Source organism: Vombatus ursinus, unplaced genomic scaffold (genome assembly GCF_900497805.2).
Source record: "Vombatus ursinus unplaced genomic scaffold, bare-nosed wombat genome assembly UNPS02010822.1, whole genome shotgun sequence".
Classification (NCBI taxonomy): Eukaryota; Metazoa; Chordata; class Mammalia; order Diprotodontia; family Vombatidae; genus Vombatus; species Vombatus ursinus.
Window position 1 is genome coordinate 3,749,570 of NW_020950600.1, and position 16,960 is coordinate 3,766,529.

General features: G+C 50.1%; 1 protein-coding gene across 2 annotated transcripts; it reads right to left on the bottom strand.

Annotated features, from left to right (window-relative positions):
* Positions 1-3,943: 3,943 nt before the first annotated feature.
* On the bottom strand, positions 3,944-13,668 carry TNFRSF4 (TNF receptor superfamily member 4). Of its 2 annotated transcripts, XM_027855197.1 has the most exons (7): positions 13,075-13,665; positions 10,730-10,852; positions 7,480-7,581; positions 6,841-6,907; positions 6,368-6,579; positions 5,793-5,918; positions 3,944-5,543 (listed from the first exon to the last, which is right to left on the bottom strand). In XM_027855197.1, the coding sequence occupies exons 1-7, from the start codon at positions 13,214-13,216 to the stop codon at positions 5,482-5,484; spliced, it is 834 nt and encodes a 277-aa protein (XP_027710998.1). In that variant the 5' UTR covers positions 13,217-13,665; the 3' UTR covers positions 3,944-5,481. The 2 variants fall into 2 exon arrangements, with proteins under 2 accessions (XP_027710998.1, XP_027711000.1); XM_027855199.1 differs by lacking the exon at positions 7,480-7,581 and having other exon boundaries at positions 13,075-13,668.
* Between the last annotated feature and the right edge of the window lie 3,292 nt (positions 13,669-16,960).

The following is a 16,960-nucleotide window of genomic DNA, read 5'->3' on the forward strand; positions in this document are numbered from 1 at the left end:
CTAGTAATGTCTTCTGTTGCTCAATCATTTTTTTTTCAGTCATGTCTGACTATTCATGACCCTATTTGGGGTTTTCTTGGCAAAGATACTGGAATGATTCACTATTTCCTTCTCTAGCTCATTTTCTAGATGAGGAAACTGAAGCCAACAGGGTTAAGTGATTTGCCCAGGGCCATAGCTAGTAAGTATCTGAAGCTGGATTTGAACTCAGAAAGATGAGTCTTCTCAACTCCAGGTCCAGTGCTCTATCCCCTGCACCAACTAGTAGGCACTCCATATTCTAAGGAGCCTCCCAGCTCTGACATTCCCTGTTCTAAGGCTCTTCCAGCTCTGACATTCTCTGTTCTAAAGTCTCTCCCAGCTCTGACATTGTGTTCTAAGGGCCCTCCCAGCTCAACATTCCCTGTCCTAGGGGAGAAAGAACTGATAAATAGAGGTACATATAGAATGATTTTACATATATACATATTTGTGTCTAATGGTAGCCATCTTTAGGATGAAGAATGGGAAGAAAAAAAAGAAATTTACATGATAATTTTATTATATATTTAAAAGGAATAGCAAATTGTACATAATAGATTTGCAGTTTCATGTGCAGTCATCTTTTTTATTAAATACATTATGGAAAAACTTGTTTTATTCCATAAATTAAAATTTAAATAGGTAAAAATGTAAAAAAGAAAGCTACAAAACTGGAGGTCAGGAGAAAGGTTATAGGGCAGAATAAATCGATTTGAGAATCAACTTCAGAGAGATGGTCATTGAACCAGGGGAACTGATGAGATCCCCAAGTGAAATAGTCTGGAGGGAGAAGAAAAGAGAGACCAGAACAGAACCTTGGGGGGTGCCTACGTTTAGTGAGCCAGACATTGATGAAGATCCAGCCAAGGAGACTGAGAAGGAGTGGTCAGATAGGTAAGAGGGGAACCAGGAGACATCAGCTTCATGAAAATCTAGGGAGAAGAGAGTGACTGATAGTGTCAAGTCAGGTTGTAGAACACTCTCACTTCCACCACCCAAGCTCTTGAGATCTAGCTTCAGCTCTGAGGTTGCTGTCCAAGGTCCAGTTTCCTAATGGTGGTACCTGCTGGCCTTTTCTAAGGCCCCGTCTGACTCCATTGCCCTTCCCTTCTCTCTTTCGTTCTCTTCTCCTCCCTGGCTTCTGGGGCACTGCTTTCCTGGTTCTCTTGCCTTTCTGACCATTCTTTCTTCATCTCCGTTGCCGATTCATCATAGATATCCTTCCCCTTCAGAACATGTCTCCCCGGGCTCTGGTGGCTTTGGACAAGTCACTGAACCTCCTCAGGACAGATGAGTTTCCTCATTGAGGGAGTTGGGTCTGTTGTCCCTTGATGTACCTTCCTGCTCTGGATAGATGATTCTATGGTTGTTTGTGATTGCTGGGATTGTTGAGTAGCACATGTGTTACTGTTGGTGGGAAGAGGGACACAGGTCTCCCGGCTTCTGGTTTCACTGGGTGCACCATGCAAATTGCCACACTATTGAAGATGCTTTAAAGAAAAATCTCAGCCCCAGCACCATTCCTGAATCTCCATATTTTGCCACCTTGTCCAGCAGGAATATCTTCCCTACTACCCCAGCCCCTACCCCCTTCCAGTTCTTTTTCCCACATTAAAATGTAAGCTTCTTGAGGGCAGGGACTGTATTTTTTGTTTGTATATACAACTAGTGTCAGGCTGGATTTGAACTCAGGTCTTCCTGACTCCAGGTCAGTGCTCTATCCACTGGGCCACCTAATTGGTTCTTATCTCCCTGCTCAAGATGAGCATGTCACTTCCCTGTTCAACAACCTTCATTTCCCAGAGAAAGTAAGGGGTTCCTCCCCTTTTTTGTATCATGGACCCCTCTGGCCATCTGGTGAATCCCAATGGTCCCCTTCTCAGAATCATGTTTTTTAAATACACAATGTAAAATATATAGGATTACAAAGGAAACCACATTATACTGAAATACAATTATCAAAATATATTTAAGATAAAAAACCAAGTTCATAGATCCCATATTAAGAACCCTAGGATGCTCTGGGACGCATCCAGTGTCCTCAGCCTGGCACAGAAGGTTCACACCTGGCTCCAACCTACCTCCCAAGCTTTATTTCATTTTGTTTCTCTTCATATATTCTATGTTCCAGTCAAACTCTATTGTCTGGTCTCTGGACTCCATACTTAATCTCCCACCTCTGTGCATTTGTATCTATGAAGCCTTCCCTGAAGCACACCTGACCTCTGCTGTCCCCCTCCTCAAATTATTTATTATCTCTGCACATATTATATTCTCCAGGAAAACATATGCTCCCTGAGGACAGGGGCTATTTAGTTTTTAACCTTTATACCCCTGGTGCTAGAAATAAGGCCTTGTATACAGCAGGCACTTAATAAATGTTCATTGAATTGCACTGTAATGATCTTGCATCGACTCATCTGTGTATATGCCCAACAAGTTTAGATTTAAACAATACTGATTTCATGATTTCTTCCCATTTTACCTGAGGTTGAAAAAGCTAGAATTCTTACTGCTACTTCACAGAAGGGGTGGGAGATGGGGGGAGAAGTAGCCAGAGACTCCTATTTTGTTACCGTGATTCCTGGTTTACAAATCAGGACTATGATTATAATTGCCCATTTTAAAGGTGAGAAGACTGAGTCTGGGAGAGGACAGAATGGGAAGTAGGCATTCACTAATAATAAACAGCAGCTCACATGTCAAGGCTGGCTGAGTGCTTCACATGTGTGATTTTTTTTTGGCCCTCACAACAACCCTGTGAGGTAGGTGCTATAATTATTCCCAGTTTATAAATGAGAAAACTGAGGCTCAGAGAGATAGATCAACTTGCCCTGGTCAAGATATCACAGATATCACAGAGCTAATATGTGTCTGATACAAGATTGGAACCCAGGTCTTCCTGACTCCAAGTGCATCACATAGTCCATCCCACCTCTACACTTGCCTGCATCTCACAAAGCCAACAAACGGTGCATCTGTGGCCCGTCCATTGTTAGTGCGCTCTGTGTGTTGGGAGGGAGGGGAGAAGGAAGAGGCAGAGGGAGGGCAGAGATAGCCAGTGCCCTCCCCCTGACGGCTCCCGGAGCTGCCCAGAACATGGCGGTCTCGTCTGGCCACTCCTGAGGGCACGGCAGGACAGGACCAGGGAGAAGAGGGTTTGCCCCAAGGACTCACGGCTTCAGTCTTCCTGCCACCAGGGGCACCTAAAACAGTTCACCCTGACACCAAAGGACACGCAGTGGCGATGGAAGCCCAGCATGGAGGAAAGAAAGCCTTGACCTACTGCACCAAGCAGCATGGAGGATGGCATCTGCTCCACTGGAGGGCTGAGGCCCATGGTGGGGAGGTGGGGCCATGGAGCTAGGGATGGGCCAGAGGGATGTGAGGGTTGGGGAGGAGAAGCCTTGTACTCATGTTAGAGACAGAAAAACACGTGGAGACACAGAGAGAATGAATAAATTGTACAGGGTCACACAGCAAGTCAGCAGGAGAGCTGAGAGAAGACAATAGCACAAGTGCTTGTGCCCCTCCCCCCCTTTTCTCTTTCTCTTTTCTCTCTCCTCTCTTTCTTTTTCTCTCTCTCCGCTCTTTCTCTTCTGTCTCCCTCCCTCCTTCCTCTCTTTCCCTCTCTCCATTTTTCTCTTTCTCTCTACTCTCTTTCTCCTCTTTCTCTCTCCTTTTTCTCCTCACTCTTCTCTGTCTGTCTCTCTGTCTCTCTCTCTCCTCTCTTTCTCTTCTGTCTCCCTCCTTGCCGTCTCTCTTTTTCTTTCTCCTTCCTCCCCTCCTCTTTCTCTCCATTTTTCTCTTTCTCCTCTCTTTCTTTCTCTTTCCTCTCTTTCTTTTTCTCCCCATTCTTCTGTCTCTCTCTCCCCTCCTCCATTCCTCTCCCCACCCCCCCATCCCACCCCCCAACCCCCGCTCAAGCTAGCCAAACAGCCCCCAGGCCCTCCTCAGTTTCCAGGCTAGCTTACCAGTCCAAGAGGTTATACAATAAACCACATACAGAAGCTCCGACTCCAGAGTCAGCACTGCTATGTGATGGCTGCCCCTGTCTTTCATGGCTCTGCCACAGAGGGGTAAGCTCAGCTCACTGGAAAGGGGCCCAGAGGCCCCCCCAAGGCTCCAGCCACAGGCCAGGACACCCCATAGGGGTGAATATTCAGGGCAGACAAGCCTGCACTATTTGGTCCCCCTACCCCACCCCCAGCAGCTCTGCACTCTGCTATCATCGAGAGTGGGGGTTATGTCCAGAAATGGGGAAGAGGGAGGGAAGGCTGGAGAGTGACCAGCCATAGTGGGGAGTGATGGGAGACAGAGGGTTAGAGACTCGCTATGGGGGTAGGTCCAAGGGAAGGAGGCGGGTGCTATGTCTGGAGAGTGGAACAATGCCCAAAGAATAATGACCAGGAATTTCTCAATTTTTTTGAAGGGGAGGGGGGGAGGAGGGGAGGACCAAGAGTGGGAATGTGGGAATGGGGATCAACAGCAGGGCTTAGGCCCAGACTTTGGGGAACACGGCAACAGAAGAAGGAGGAAGAGGATGGGAGCCAGAAATGCACCCATTCTGGGCCAGCGTTGCTGCTAGGCCAGCAGAGAGGATGGGGCCACGAAAGGCATCTACACCCGGACCGGAAAAGACAGAAGCAGAGATGCTGGCCTTGGGGCTCATTTTGGTGGGAGAACTAAAGATGTGGAAAGATGAAAGGGGGCAGGATGATCTCTGGCCACCTAACCTTCTTTAGGCCCTGGGTCATCTAGATTTCTGTCCCTGAGAATCTTTCTGTGTGAGAAGCCCTGTGTCTGTGTTTTTGAAAAATGGTTAAACACTCATTAAAAGGACAGAGCTAGAAGGAACCTTCGAGATCATCTGATCCAACCCCCTCATTTTGGAAAAGAGGAAGCTGGGACCTAGAAAGCCCAAGGGACTTGCCTAAGACCACAGAGTACAAGTGGGAGAGCCGGGATCCCTGACGCCAGACCGCATGCTCCTTCCACTGGGCGAAGAACCACTGACCAATGCGAGCTAGGCCTGGCTTTCAAGCAGAGGCCAGATGACCACTCATTGGGCATGTTAGAGTAGGGCTTCTCTGGGTGTAGATTAGACAAGACAGTCGTGGAGCTTCCTTCCAACTCTCAGATGCTGGGGATTTGTACTGGCTAAGCCTGTATACTTGCTGTGAAATGCAGGCCCCCTAGAACTCAGATGAGCTTCTAGATACAACGGACCCCAATGGTTGCCTTCAGAAAGAGGTACAGAGGAAACCCTAATAACCCCCGTGGGATCTAGTCTGGGCTGCTAGAAAAGTAGCTTGGACCTGAGGGTAGGGTAGGAGAAAAAGCTGGATGGAGAGAGCCCCCTGAGGCCCCCAGCCTTCCGATAGCAGGTCCAGTCAATGGAGGGAGGGAGGGAAGGAGGGAGGGAAGGAAGGATGGCCACTGTCTGTGGTCTCCACGGCCTCAGACCTTGGCTAGGCTGGACTGGTGTTCCTCTTGGATGGGCATCCGGAAACTGTGTGTACCTGGGGATGGAGGAAGAAGGCACTGGCCATGGAGCAGGGGGCGAGGACACAAGGCACCTTTGCGGGGGCAGATGGAACCACCCACCCAGACTCTTGACAACCACATGACCCCAATTCCCCCGCCCCCATCCACCTCGTAATGCTACCACCTCTGTTCACATTCACCTAGGTCTTCTCTCCCTGTTCCCCTGAGCTTGTTCAGAGGGAGGTGGGGAGGAAGGCAGGAAGAGGGGAGCAGGGTGGACTCACCAGGGGGCTTCCAAATTGCAGGCAACTGCCTCTTGTCCCTCTTGGACAAGTAGATACCGAATACCAACATAACCAGGCCAAACACCAAGAGCAGAAGGAGCACCAGGAAGATGACGGCAAATGGGGCTGCAAGATAAGGAAGGACCAGTGATGGAGGTGGCTGCCTCCCCAACACCTGCAGCCATGGGCAAAGCAGCCCTCTGCCCTGGCCCCTGGGGCTTTAGGGCTTGTGGGCAGGTTTGCCTGGAGGAGCAAGGGGTCTCAAAGACATCACCTTCTGTCTAGGAGTGGAGGTTCTCGTCTCCTCAAAAGGCAGCGGGTCTGAACCCAGAAGGCCACGGGAGCAGAGAGGAACCTGGGAGCCCAGCCAGTAAGACCCCTCATTTTTAAGGTGAGGAAGCTGAGTCCCAGACATGGCGAGGGGCACCCACACTAGAGGCTCCCAAGCCAGGATTTGAAGCCAGGTGCTCGTCTCTCTCCCCCAGCCCTGGAGAGCTTGCACATGGTGGGGGTGGGGATGGCAAGGAGAGCTGGGGCTGGGGCGAAGGCCGAGGTGGCCAAGGGCACGTCCTTACACCAGGGCTTGTCAGGGAGGGACTGTAGGGTGCTCAGCACTCCTAGACTCTGTGTAGTGACCCTCAAGTGCACTGTGGAGGAGGAGCTGGTGGTCGTGGTCCAGGCAGATGTTGGAGGGCTTCGGGGTGGCCCTGGCGTCCTGGCATCCTCACAGTCAGCATCGGCCCTGGGGCTACCGGCTCGCAGGGTACGTTTGCCTATGGCCGTGCAGCTGGGGGGTGGGAGCGGAAATAGGTGTGTGAGGGCAGGGCCAGAGTGCAGGGAGCCAGCCCCTCACCCCTTCTGCCCAGGCGCCCGAGATCCAGGAGGTATTGGGGAGTCTTTGAGGTGGAGGGAGGAGCAGGGGAATGGGGGGCTCCCTCATCCTATCAGTTTCCCCTCCCTAGCTGTGCCAGGAGCTCAGGGCTGGCTGAGGTCCGGGCACCAGGGTCTGTTTGAGTTCCTGTCCCCTTCACAGCACTTGGTAACTTACTTGGTCCACAGTTTACACATGGTGTTTTCTCCCAGGGAAAAGTGTCCTGGGGGACAACGGGAACATTCTGGAACCAAAGACAAGGAGAGCTTTGCTTAGGGTGACCCACTCTTTGGTCCTGGGCAGAGAAAGGTGGGAGCTACACGCTCTGCGGGGTGACCTCCCCTCTCTGCTCTCTAGGAGGGATGTCATTCTGGAAGAGGAAGAGGAAATGGGAAAGGGAAGAAGGAAACAGAAAGGGATGGGACAGGAGGAAGGGCGGGGCGGGAGCCAGGGGCTATGTGTCTGAGTAGTTCACCATTCTCCATGCCTGGGCTCAAGAAGAACTTGATTTCCTCACCTGAGCACTTGACTCTCCCCTGCCCCGCCCCAATCCCCATCTATGCAAGCCCATCCCTCTTCTCATAGATGGACACTCACCTACAGAGGCACATAGCTGCACAAATATACCCAGTCACACATGCACACACACACTGGTTTGCCCCCATATTGACTCACACGTACACAGTATGCGTGTGCATGCACACACACACACACACACACACACACACACACACACACACGACCCATAACCCTGGAAGGGAAGACTTGGGGTTCTGAGACACCCTCTCCTGGGTGGGGCTGGTAGGAGCTGCTCACCCACTCCCCACTTGAAGGTTTCAACGGGCTGGGTCCCTGGGGTGCATTGACACATGGTGTCACTGGACGCTGTGCAATTCTTGAGGACCTGGCTGCCGCTCCCTGAGCAGCAGGAGGGAAAAAAGAGAGAGTCAGTGAGCAGCTTCCCTTCCCCGGGGGTCGGGGTGAGGGAGGGCCCAGGCAGGAGTCCGGATCTCTGTACAATTCCTGGCAAAATGAACAGAAGGGAATAGAGTCCAGGGCTCCTCTTCCTAGTTCAGGACTGAGTGGTCACGCATGCTGTGCTGGACTAGCTAACGATGGAGAGGGGAGAGCGCTGCCCCTGGAGTTCAAATCCAGCCTCAGATGCTCCCTAGCTGGGGGATCCTGGGCAAGTCACCTCACTGCTGCCTGCCTCAGTTTCCCCAATTGTAAAATGAGGATAATAATAGCACCCCCTCTCAGAGTTGTTGTGAGGACCAAATGAGGTAATAATGTTTAAAGTGCTCTGTAAACCTTAAAGCTTCATATAAATATGAGCTATACGCATAAACACATGCAAAACATATACACACATATACCACACTATGCCCTGTCTTTGCAGGGGCTGTCCCTCTGCCCCCTCTGGGTTGGCTCATACACCCCCAGCAGTAAGGATCCCATGGGGTTTGAGGTTTGCTTCTGTGGTTGAGGAAATGGGTGCAGCACTAGTGAGAGAGCTCCCCAGCTCTTCATTCATCAGCATTTCAATTAGCATTCACTGAGACTTTCTGAGTTACATGGACCATGAGCTGGGTGGAGGGAGATGGGGGGGGGGGGGAGAAGAGAAAGAGGAGGAGGAAGAGGAGGAGAGGGGGAGGAGGAGAGGGGGAGGTACATTTCTTTCTCCCCAGCTATAACATGTACCTTATTGGGGTGGCTGCTTTCCATCAGTGAAATAGCAATTACTGAAATCGTTGTGGTCAGTGGGATGCCTGCTTAGGCTTGGTTGGCTTAAATGGCCCTAGAGAACTCTTCCAGCTCTGAGACTGTCGTCCACTGCACACAGACATACACACTCATATATGCACGTGTACACAGACGTTCTGCCTCCAACCCCCCTTTGCGCTCTCTCTCTTCACTTTGCTGTCCTCTCTTGTGCCGCCCCCACCTTGTTACAACCCCAGATGACCCTGGCAGGGCAGCTGCTGTGGTTTGGGGGGCTCCTCCAGGTCTTGGCCCCTTCACTCCCTGCTCAGCAGGTGCGAGCACCTGCACTGCGGTCCTGCACACTGGTCTTCTTGCTTAACAATGACAGATGGTTTGGGTTATTGTTATTGTTGGTTTTGATGGTACCTGCTTGGAATCAGGAAGACTCATCTTCCTGGGTTCAAATTTGGCCTTGAAACACTTATTAACTGTGTGGCTCTGGGCCCGTCACTTAACCCTTGTTGCCTCAGTTTCCTCGTCTGTAAAATGAGCTGAACAGGAAATGCTAAACCACTCCAGTAAAAGAAAACCCCAAATGGAATCACCAAGAGTTGGAATTACTAAAATCAACTCAACAACAATAAAAATGGTTGGATTTCAGTTGGTTGGTTGGTTGGGGGTGGGGGTGATGTGGTAGTGGAGAAAAGGGAAGACAACACTTCACCGGTATAGAGAATTCCCAGAGGAGAACAAACTGTTTACCAATGCAGCTCATCCTCTGCCCTCCACCATCTTTTGGAGGTTTATCTGAGCACTGACATTTAAATTGTACCTAAAAGTTTACAAAGTACCTCTCACACAACCTCATTGGATCCCAACAACCGCGGGAGGGAGGCATGTTTTTTAAGAAAATGTATTGATGCCCGCCCTGCGCCAGTGTGCGGTGCGGGTGACCAGAAGAGGAGCCGGGTCTGGCGGGGGCCAGACTGCCCCTTCACTGGATCCCCCGAGCTGCTGCCTGCCCCTGGCCGTGGCTCACACCATTTCCCTCCCCTGGAGTACCTCCCAGGTGTTACCGGCTGGTAAGGCACGCTAGTCATGACCGCCCAAGGGCAAGAGGACCAGACATCCCAGGAATCAACACCACAGCTCCCCAGGGAAGCCCCCTCACACGGACGGAGGCCCAAGCCTGCCCAGAATGTTAGAACCTGCCAGGGTTGTTCTACTGCCGTCGTCTACGAGAACCCAAGGGCACATCTGCACCATGGTGAAGTGGTGGAAGACAGCATCCCTGGCCGGAAACTTTCTTTCCAGTCATACAATCATAGGATTTAGAGTACAATGGAACCTTAGAACAGGGAACCTCAGAGCTGGGAGGGGCCTGAGAACAGGGAATGTCAGAGCTGGAAGGGGCCTTAGAACAGGGAATGGCAGAGCTGGGAGGGGCCTTAGAACAGGGAATGTCAGAGCTGGAAGGGCCCTTAGAACACAGAATGTCAGAAGTGGGAGAGACCTTAGAACAGACAATGCGAGAGCTGGGGGGAGCCTTAGAACAGGGAACCTCAGAGCTGGGAGGGACCTGAGAACAAGGAAAGTCAGAGCTGGGAGGGGCCTCAGAATATAGAATGTCATGACTGGGAGGGCTCTGAAAGATGATCCAGCAAACAATGCCATCATTTTACAGAGCAGGGAGATGTGGCCCAGAGTGGGGGAGAGTCTCACCCAAGGTCAGGGGTGAGTTGGTGTGGGGCAGGTTGATTATGGCCCCCTCTTTGGGAAGCACAAGGCTTATGGTGAGGACTAGTGGTGCATCCAAAGCGTGGCTTCTGGAGTTTGGCGGGAAGGGCCAGGAAGGCACCATCTCTGGGCAAGAAGAAGCCTTCGGGGTCAAATTAGGGGAGTTTGGTCTGAGATTCCCCGGCTCAAAGGATTTACTTCCATTTCTAGTCAAGCCCATTTGGGGAAAATCTGATGCCGCTCTCGAGTGCATTGAGGGTGAGACAGCTGAGCTGGGGGAGACCAGGGGTGGTAGGGGTGATGTCCAGGCCCAAAGGCCTCTGGCCAAGGTAGCTCTGAGGCAGAGGAATAAGGGCCAAGGAAGAAACAGAAGAAGGTGAATGACCTCAAGGCCCAGTGAGGGTAGGCGCTGGACCATAGGCCTGGCCACGGACTTACCAAGGGAAGGTAGGAGGTAAGGAAGGTGGGTCACAGGCAGGACGACAGACAAGTATTCTCTCAGCTCAGGGTCAGGGCATTCTCTTCTAGGTTGGGGAGCACCAGGGAGGGGTGGGAGCACCAGGGAGGGGAGGGGAGCACCAGAGAGGAGGGGGAGCACCAGGGAGGGGGTGGGACTATCCCTTACCGACATTGCACTGAGTGCAGGGCTGGCAGAAGTCATTGCTGAATCCTTCATTGAAGAGCCTCTTGGCACAGGGTTTGCACTGTGTGTCCTCTTTATCGGTACAGCGACTTGCCATCTCAAAACCTGTGGTGCGGCCCAAGTGGAGCCAGCGTGAGCCTGGCCGCTGTCAGACTGTCACCCAACACCAGGGGCACCGTCTCATCTCTGCACATCTCCCCACCCCCAGCCACCTCCACGTGCCTCCCCGGCCACCCTGGGCCACTAGCTACTCCCCTAAACGACACATGTCATCTACCACATCCACGCATTTGCACAAGTCAACCCCTACGCTTGGGAAAATACGCTCTCATCTCTGCTTCTCAGAATCTTTGCCGTCCTTCAAGGTTCAGCTGAGGCGTCACCTCTTCCATGAAGCCTTCCATCAGCCCCCAGCTGTTGATGCCTCTTCCCTCCTCAGGGAATGCACTTCAGCTGGAGCTCTCCTTTCAACTCAACATGCGTTATTAAGAACCTACTATGTGCCAGGCACTATGAGAGGTGCTAAGGACACAAAAACATTTGAACAGTCCTTATGGATCAGGTTTAACTATGAGGCTGGAGTGGAAGTGGAAGGGGAGACATGGAGAAAGTATGGTACGGGGAAAGATGTGTTTTAGAGTCAGAGGAACCAGGTTCAAATCCTGCCTCCAATGCTTATTTTTTGTGTGACTTCAGGCAAGCTCCTTCCCCCCTTCTGAGCTTATTTCCTCTTCTGAAAAAAAAATAACCGGTTGGACTAGATGGCTTCTGCCCCCCGCCCCAGCTCTGGACAGAAGACACTAGGCACACAAGCCTGTATGGGCACACCCGGCCCCAGGCCAGCCTCCTCTAGCCTGGCACTGAAGTCCAGCCTTTCCAGACTTCACCCACTGCATGGTTCAATCATCCTGGGCTTTGCACTCCTCCCCAGGCTCAACACTCCACCCCCTGCCTCTCAGGGCAGCCTCCCTGAGCCCCCAAACCCAACACATGGGTGAGGGATGGGACCGCCTGTGGCCGGCACTGGCTGGCATCGGCTCCTTGGGTGGCAGGTCGAGATCAGAGCCTCACAGAAGGGACAGCCCACATCAAACGACATTAAACACTAATGACTTAGAGGCTGGCAGCCTTGTATCACGGAGGCAGCTAGTGACACAGCGGACAGAGTCAGAAAACTCCAAGTTCAAATCACAAACGAGCCACTTACTGGCTGTATGACCCTGGGCAAGTCATTTAACCTCTGTCTGCCTCAGATTCCCCTGTAAAATGAGGATAATAGCACCTACCTCCCAGGGTTGCTGTGAGCATCAAATAAGATATTTGTAAAGTGCTTCACAAAGTACTGCATGGTACTTTGTACTATAGTACAAAGTACATACAGTAGGTGCTATATAAAAATGCCTTTCCTTCCCTCCCCCTCCTCCACGGAAATAGTGCTGGTTTGGAGTCCGAAGACTTGGGTTCAGATCCCGGCTCTGATACTTACTAGCTGTGTGATCTTCAGCAAGGCTGGGCCTCAGTTTCCCCATCTACAAAATGGGGGTGAGGATGACATGTGGCCACAGAAGGCTAGATGTGGGCCCCAAAGGCAGTTCAAATGACTGGTCTTTAATCTCGCAACTTTCCTTCCCTCTGAGTCTACCTCTCTGTGTGTCTTGTTTGTACACAGCTGATGCCTCCCCCCTTAGCCTGGGAGCTCCTTGGGAACAGGGGCTATCTTTTGCCTGTCTTCTTATCCCCAACATTCAGAGCAGTGCCTGGCGCCTAGTATACATAGTATATGGGCAGCTAGGCCCTGTTTGATGGAGCTCTGGGCCTGGAGGCAGGAAGAGTCAGATTGAAATCCAGTCTCTGACACTTACTAGCTGTGTGACCCTGGGCAAGTCACTCAACCTATCTGCCTCTGTTTCCCCAACTGTAAAATGGGGATCATAATAGCACCTAGATCCCAGGATCAAATGAGATATTTGCAAAGCACTTAGTGCAGGGCCTGGTACACAGAAGGCATTGGTTCAATGCCTGTTCCCTCCCTCTTTCCCCTAATAAATACTTGTGGACTTTCCCCTCCACTCCCCCAATCTCTCTACTCTCTGGTGCAGAGTCCGAGATTTGGAAGCAGAAGACTTCAGTTTGAATCCCACCCTCTGCTCATTACTGCCTGTGGGACCTTTAGCCTCTCTGGCCCTCAGTTTCTTCCTCTGCAAAATGGTGGGGTTGGATTAGTTGACCTCAGAGGTCCCCTTCCAGTTTTAACCCCCCAATTCTATGAAGCCATCTTCCTCCCTCCCTCCCTCCCAGCCCCGGTGCTCTCGTGCCCCAGGACTCACCGGGTTTGCAGTACTGGCAGCACTTGCCAGCTACGCTGTAAGAGTACTTGCCACACTGGTGCAGAGAGGCAGGGCGCAGCTGGGCAGCGAGGAGGCAGAGGAGCGTCACGGGCCTCCACAGGTACCGATGCCAGCCAGTCATCTTCCTGCCTCCCTCTGTTCCACAGCCTCTGCCTGCACTGAGAGCTCAGGACGCCAAAAACCCTTCCTCCTTCACAAGGGAAAGCCCCTTTCAGCGGATGTCGAGGTGGTTGTTTTTTCACAGAATCACAGAATCTCAGTTGGATCAACCGCTGAGGCACCCTACCACAGTCTGCACATGGAAAATGCACTCTCCCGCAGTGTTCTTGAGAGAGGGTTGTCCAGCCTTTGTCTGAAGATTGCGCGAGGAGGACCCTGCTCCCTCCTCTCCACGGGTGAGAAAGAACCTCCCTGAAATCGAGCCTGAATCGGCTTCCAACTGCCCTCTACTGCTGCTCTTGGTTCTAGCTGTTGTCTGGGATAAGTCCCTCCTTTACCCAGGTCCCTCCCAATACTTGAGGACAGCTCTCATGTGTTCCCTTCATCTTTCCCCACCCTGAGTCTTTCTTTCTCCAGAATAGACTCCTAGTTCCCTCAACCTGTCTTTATGGCATGAACTGGAGACCAGTCACCACCCTGGTCTTCCTCTGGATTATCAACAGTTTACAAGCCTCATCTATTAAATATGCACAATATTCCCTACGTGGTCCAACCCGGGTAGAGAGTACAAGTCTATCGTTTCCTTATTCCTGGACACTGTGCCCTTTTTCTTTTCTTTTCCTTTTTTTTTTGTACATTCTATACTTATTTTATTTTACTTTTTAAAGCAGAAATCTATTTTTATTTCCCCTTCCATTGGGTCATTCTCCCCCCCCACACACACACACTTAATAGTTTTTTCCAATTACACATAAAGATAGTTTTCAACATTCACTTTTATAAGACTTTCATCCCCTCCCCAAGATGGCATACAATCTGATATAGGCTATACATGTACAATCATATTAAACATATTTCCACATTAGTCATGCTGTGAAAGAAGAATCAACAAAAGGGGAAAAACCACGAGAAAGAAAAAAAAAATGATTTGATCTGCATTCAGACTCCATAATTCTTTCTCTGTATGTGGATAGCATTTTCCATCATGGGTCTTTTGGAATCGTCTTAGATCACTGTATTGCTGAGAAGAGCTAAGTCTGTCAAAGTCGGTCATCACACAACATGGCTGTTATTGTGTACAGCGTTCTCCTGGTTCTGCTCACTTCACTCAGCATCAGTCCACACAAGTCGTTCCAGGTTTTTCTGAAATCCACCCGCTCATCATTTCTTATAGCACCATAGTAGTCCATTACATTCATATACCACAACTTGTTCAGCCATTCCCTAATTGATAGGCATCCCCTCAATTTCCAATTCTTGAACACCACAAAAGGAGCTGCTATACATATTTTTGTCCATGTGGGTCCTTTTCCCTTTTTAGTGATCTCTTTGGGATACAGCCCTAGTACATCATGCTTCTTTCATACAGCCTGGGGATGTATTTGCCTTCTGATTCATATGGAGGGTAGTGGTCCACTAAAGCCCCAGCAACTGTGCAACATTTCCTGGTGTTCCCTATTCAATTAGATCCAATGTGCCTTGGAGGCAATCCAATCCATATCTGGCTAGACACCACCTCTATCAAATCCCCAACAAGGGGCCATCCAATCTCTACAGTAGACAACCTCTAGTGAGGAGAGAGTTCTCCCTCCCAAAGCAGCCCATTCCATTTTGGGGTAATTCTAATTGTGAAAAAAAAAAGAAAATTGTTGCTCCTGATATCGGGCCTAAATTGGGCATTCTGAAACGTTTATCCATCACAAGAATATGAGATTTAGAACTGGGAGGAGCCTTGGATAATCTAATCCAATTGTTCCCAATCTGTGAACAGTAGAACCCCTGGGGGCTGTGATATCATTGGAAGGGTTCCTAGCTTCATCAGTGAAGAGCCAGAAGGACAGTTGGAGGTCACTGCCATCCCCTTTCATTTTACAAAACGTTTTCTCAACTCTCCTATTTCTGCCTTTTAGTCACAGGGTTCCAAATCTTGGGCTCATTCTTTACTCTTTACTTTTTAGCCCTGACCTCCAATCAGCTGCCGAGTCTGGCTGATTCTGCCTCCATATCAACTCTGGCATCCGACCCTCTTGACTCATGAAGCCTCCCCTCTGGTAAACAACCTCATCCCCTCTCGTTTGGATTATTTCTATGACCTCTTAATTGGACCCCCTGCATCCAGTCTCTCCCCTCTCCCAGCCAGCAGCCATGCAGTCACCAAACTTAGACTGAAAGCCCAAGTCTGGCTGAGTTACACAACATTTGGTGGCTTGGTACCCAAAAGCCCAAATACCATTTTCTTTGGCATTAAAGGCCCTTCACAATTGGGAATCAACCTATCTTTCCAGACCCATTCCACATTATTCCCCTTCGTGAATTGTACCATCAAGCCAAATCAACTTTCTTTCTAAAAATTTTTCTCAATTACATGTAAAGACAATTTTCAATATTCATTTTTTGATAAATTTTGAGCTCCAAATTTTCTCCCTCCCTTTCTCCCCTCATCTCCTTCCTCCTCCCTAAGATGGTGTAAGTCAGGGGTGAGCAACCTGGGGCCTTGAGGCCATATGTTGTTAATAAATTCTTCCCTTCTCCATTGATCTGACAGGCAAACTACTTCTTGCTCTCCTAATCTGCTTATGGTATCACCCTTAATGTCTAAATGATGTACTCATTTTGGCCTTATCTCAATATATGGTGTAAGTTGTTGGTCTATATCTGGTCTCTGCCATACTGTTTTCCAGTTTTCCCAGCAGTTTTTGTCAATAGTGAATTCTCGTCCCAAAAGCTGGGGTCATTGAGTTTATCAAACACTAGGTCACTACCCAAGCCAACTTTCTTGCTGTTGACTATATATGAGATTCCTATCCTCATGATTTTTGCACAGGCTGTGTTCCCCCATGCCTGGAATGAAGGGAACTTAGAACTTGAGTTGGGACTGGTCCAAGCAATACCTGTATAAGAATCCCTTCTATAAACATCCAGTCAGGGAGGGGGGAGCCCACTATATCTGATGCAGCCTATTCAAATTGGCTAGTCAACCAGCATTTATTCAAGCCAGGCACTGAGGAGACAAAGAAAGATGAAGGACAGCCCCAGGTGTTGAGGTGCTCCTTGTCTAATTGAGGAGACAATCCATATGTACAGACATGCTATACACAGGATAACTTGGATATACTCAACAGGCACAAGAATTCTACTCTGGGACAGCCTGCACCTGCCAATCGGTTACATTTGCTGATTGCTCCCACATCTGTCTGGGAGGCCAGGCTAATCCTTCTTCCAAAGACCTGTCTGCCCCATACCCTCCTCCCCCCCTAACAAATCTCTTTTCCAACCTAAATATCTCTAGTGCCTTCAAGGGATCCCCATATAATATGGACTCAAGGTCTTTCACCTTCCTGGTCACTCTCAAGCTTATCAATGCCCTCCCTTGCTTCAAATGAACACAAAACTCCCAACGAAGTCCAAGCAAGACAGAGGACAGCAGGACCAGGACTTTCCTGGTCCCGGGCACGAGACCTTTCAATATAGTTTAAAGTCATATCTGTTGTTTGGCGGGGGGAGCCTATCATACTGCTGACTCATAATGAGTTCATTAAAACCCCCAGAACTTTTCCCACAGAAACTAAAATTCCCCTCCCCCCATCCCGCATTGTGTATTCTTTTTTGACAACAAAGTCTAGCGTACTGATATGTTGTGGGGCGGGGAGGGGAAACAGAGTAGGAGAAAGCAGATGGGTTTGGGGCAAGGGGCTCCCTAGGGTTT

Coding starts and splice junctions, on each gene's coding strand:
- TNFRSF4 (XM_027855197.1), bottom strand. CDS start 13,216: ATGACTGGCTGGCATCGGTACCTGTGGAGGCCCGTGACGCTCCTCTGC. Junction 10,853..13,074: donor CTGCCAGTACTGCAAACCCG/GTGAGTCCTGGG, acceptor GCCGCACCACAG/GTTTTGAGATGGCAAGTCGC. Junction 7,582..10,729: donor CTGCACTCAGTGCAATGTCG/GTAAGGGATAGT, acceptor CCTGCTGCTCAG/GGAGCGGCAGCCAGGTCCTC.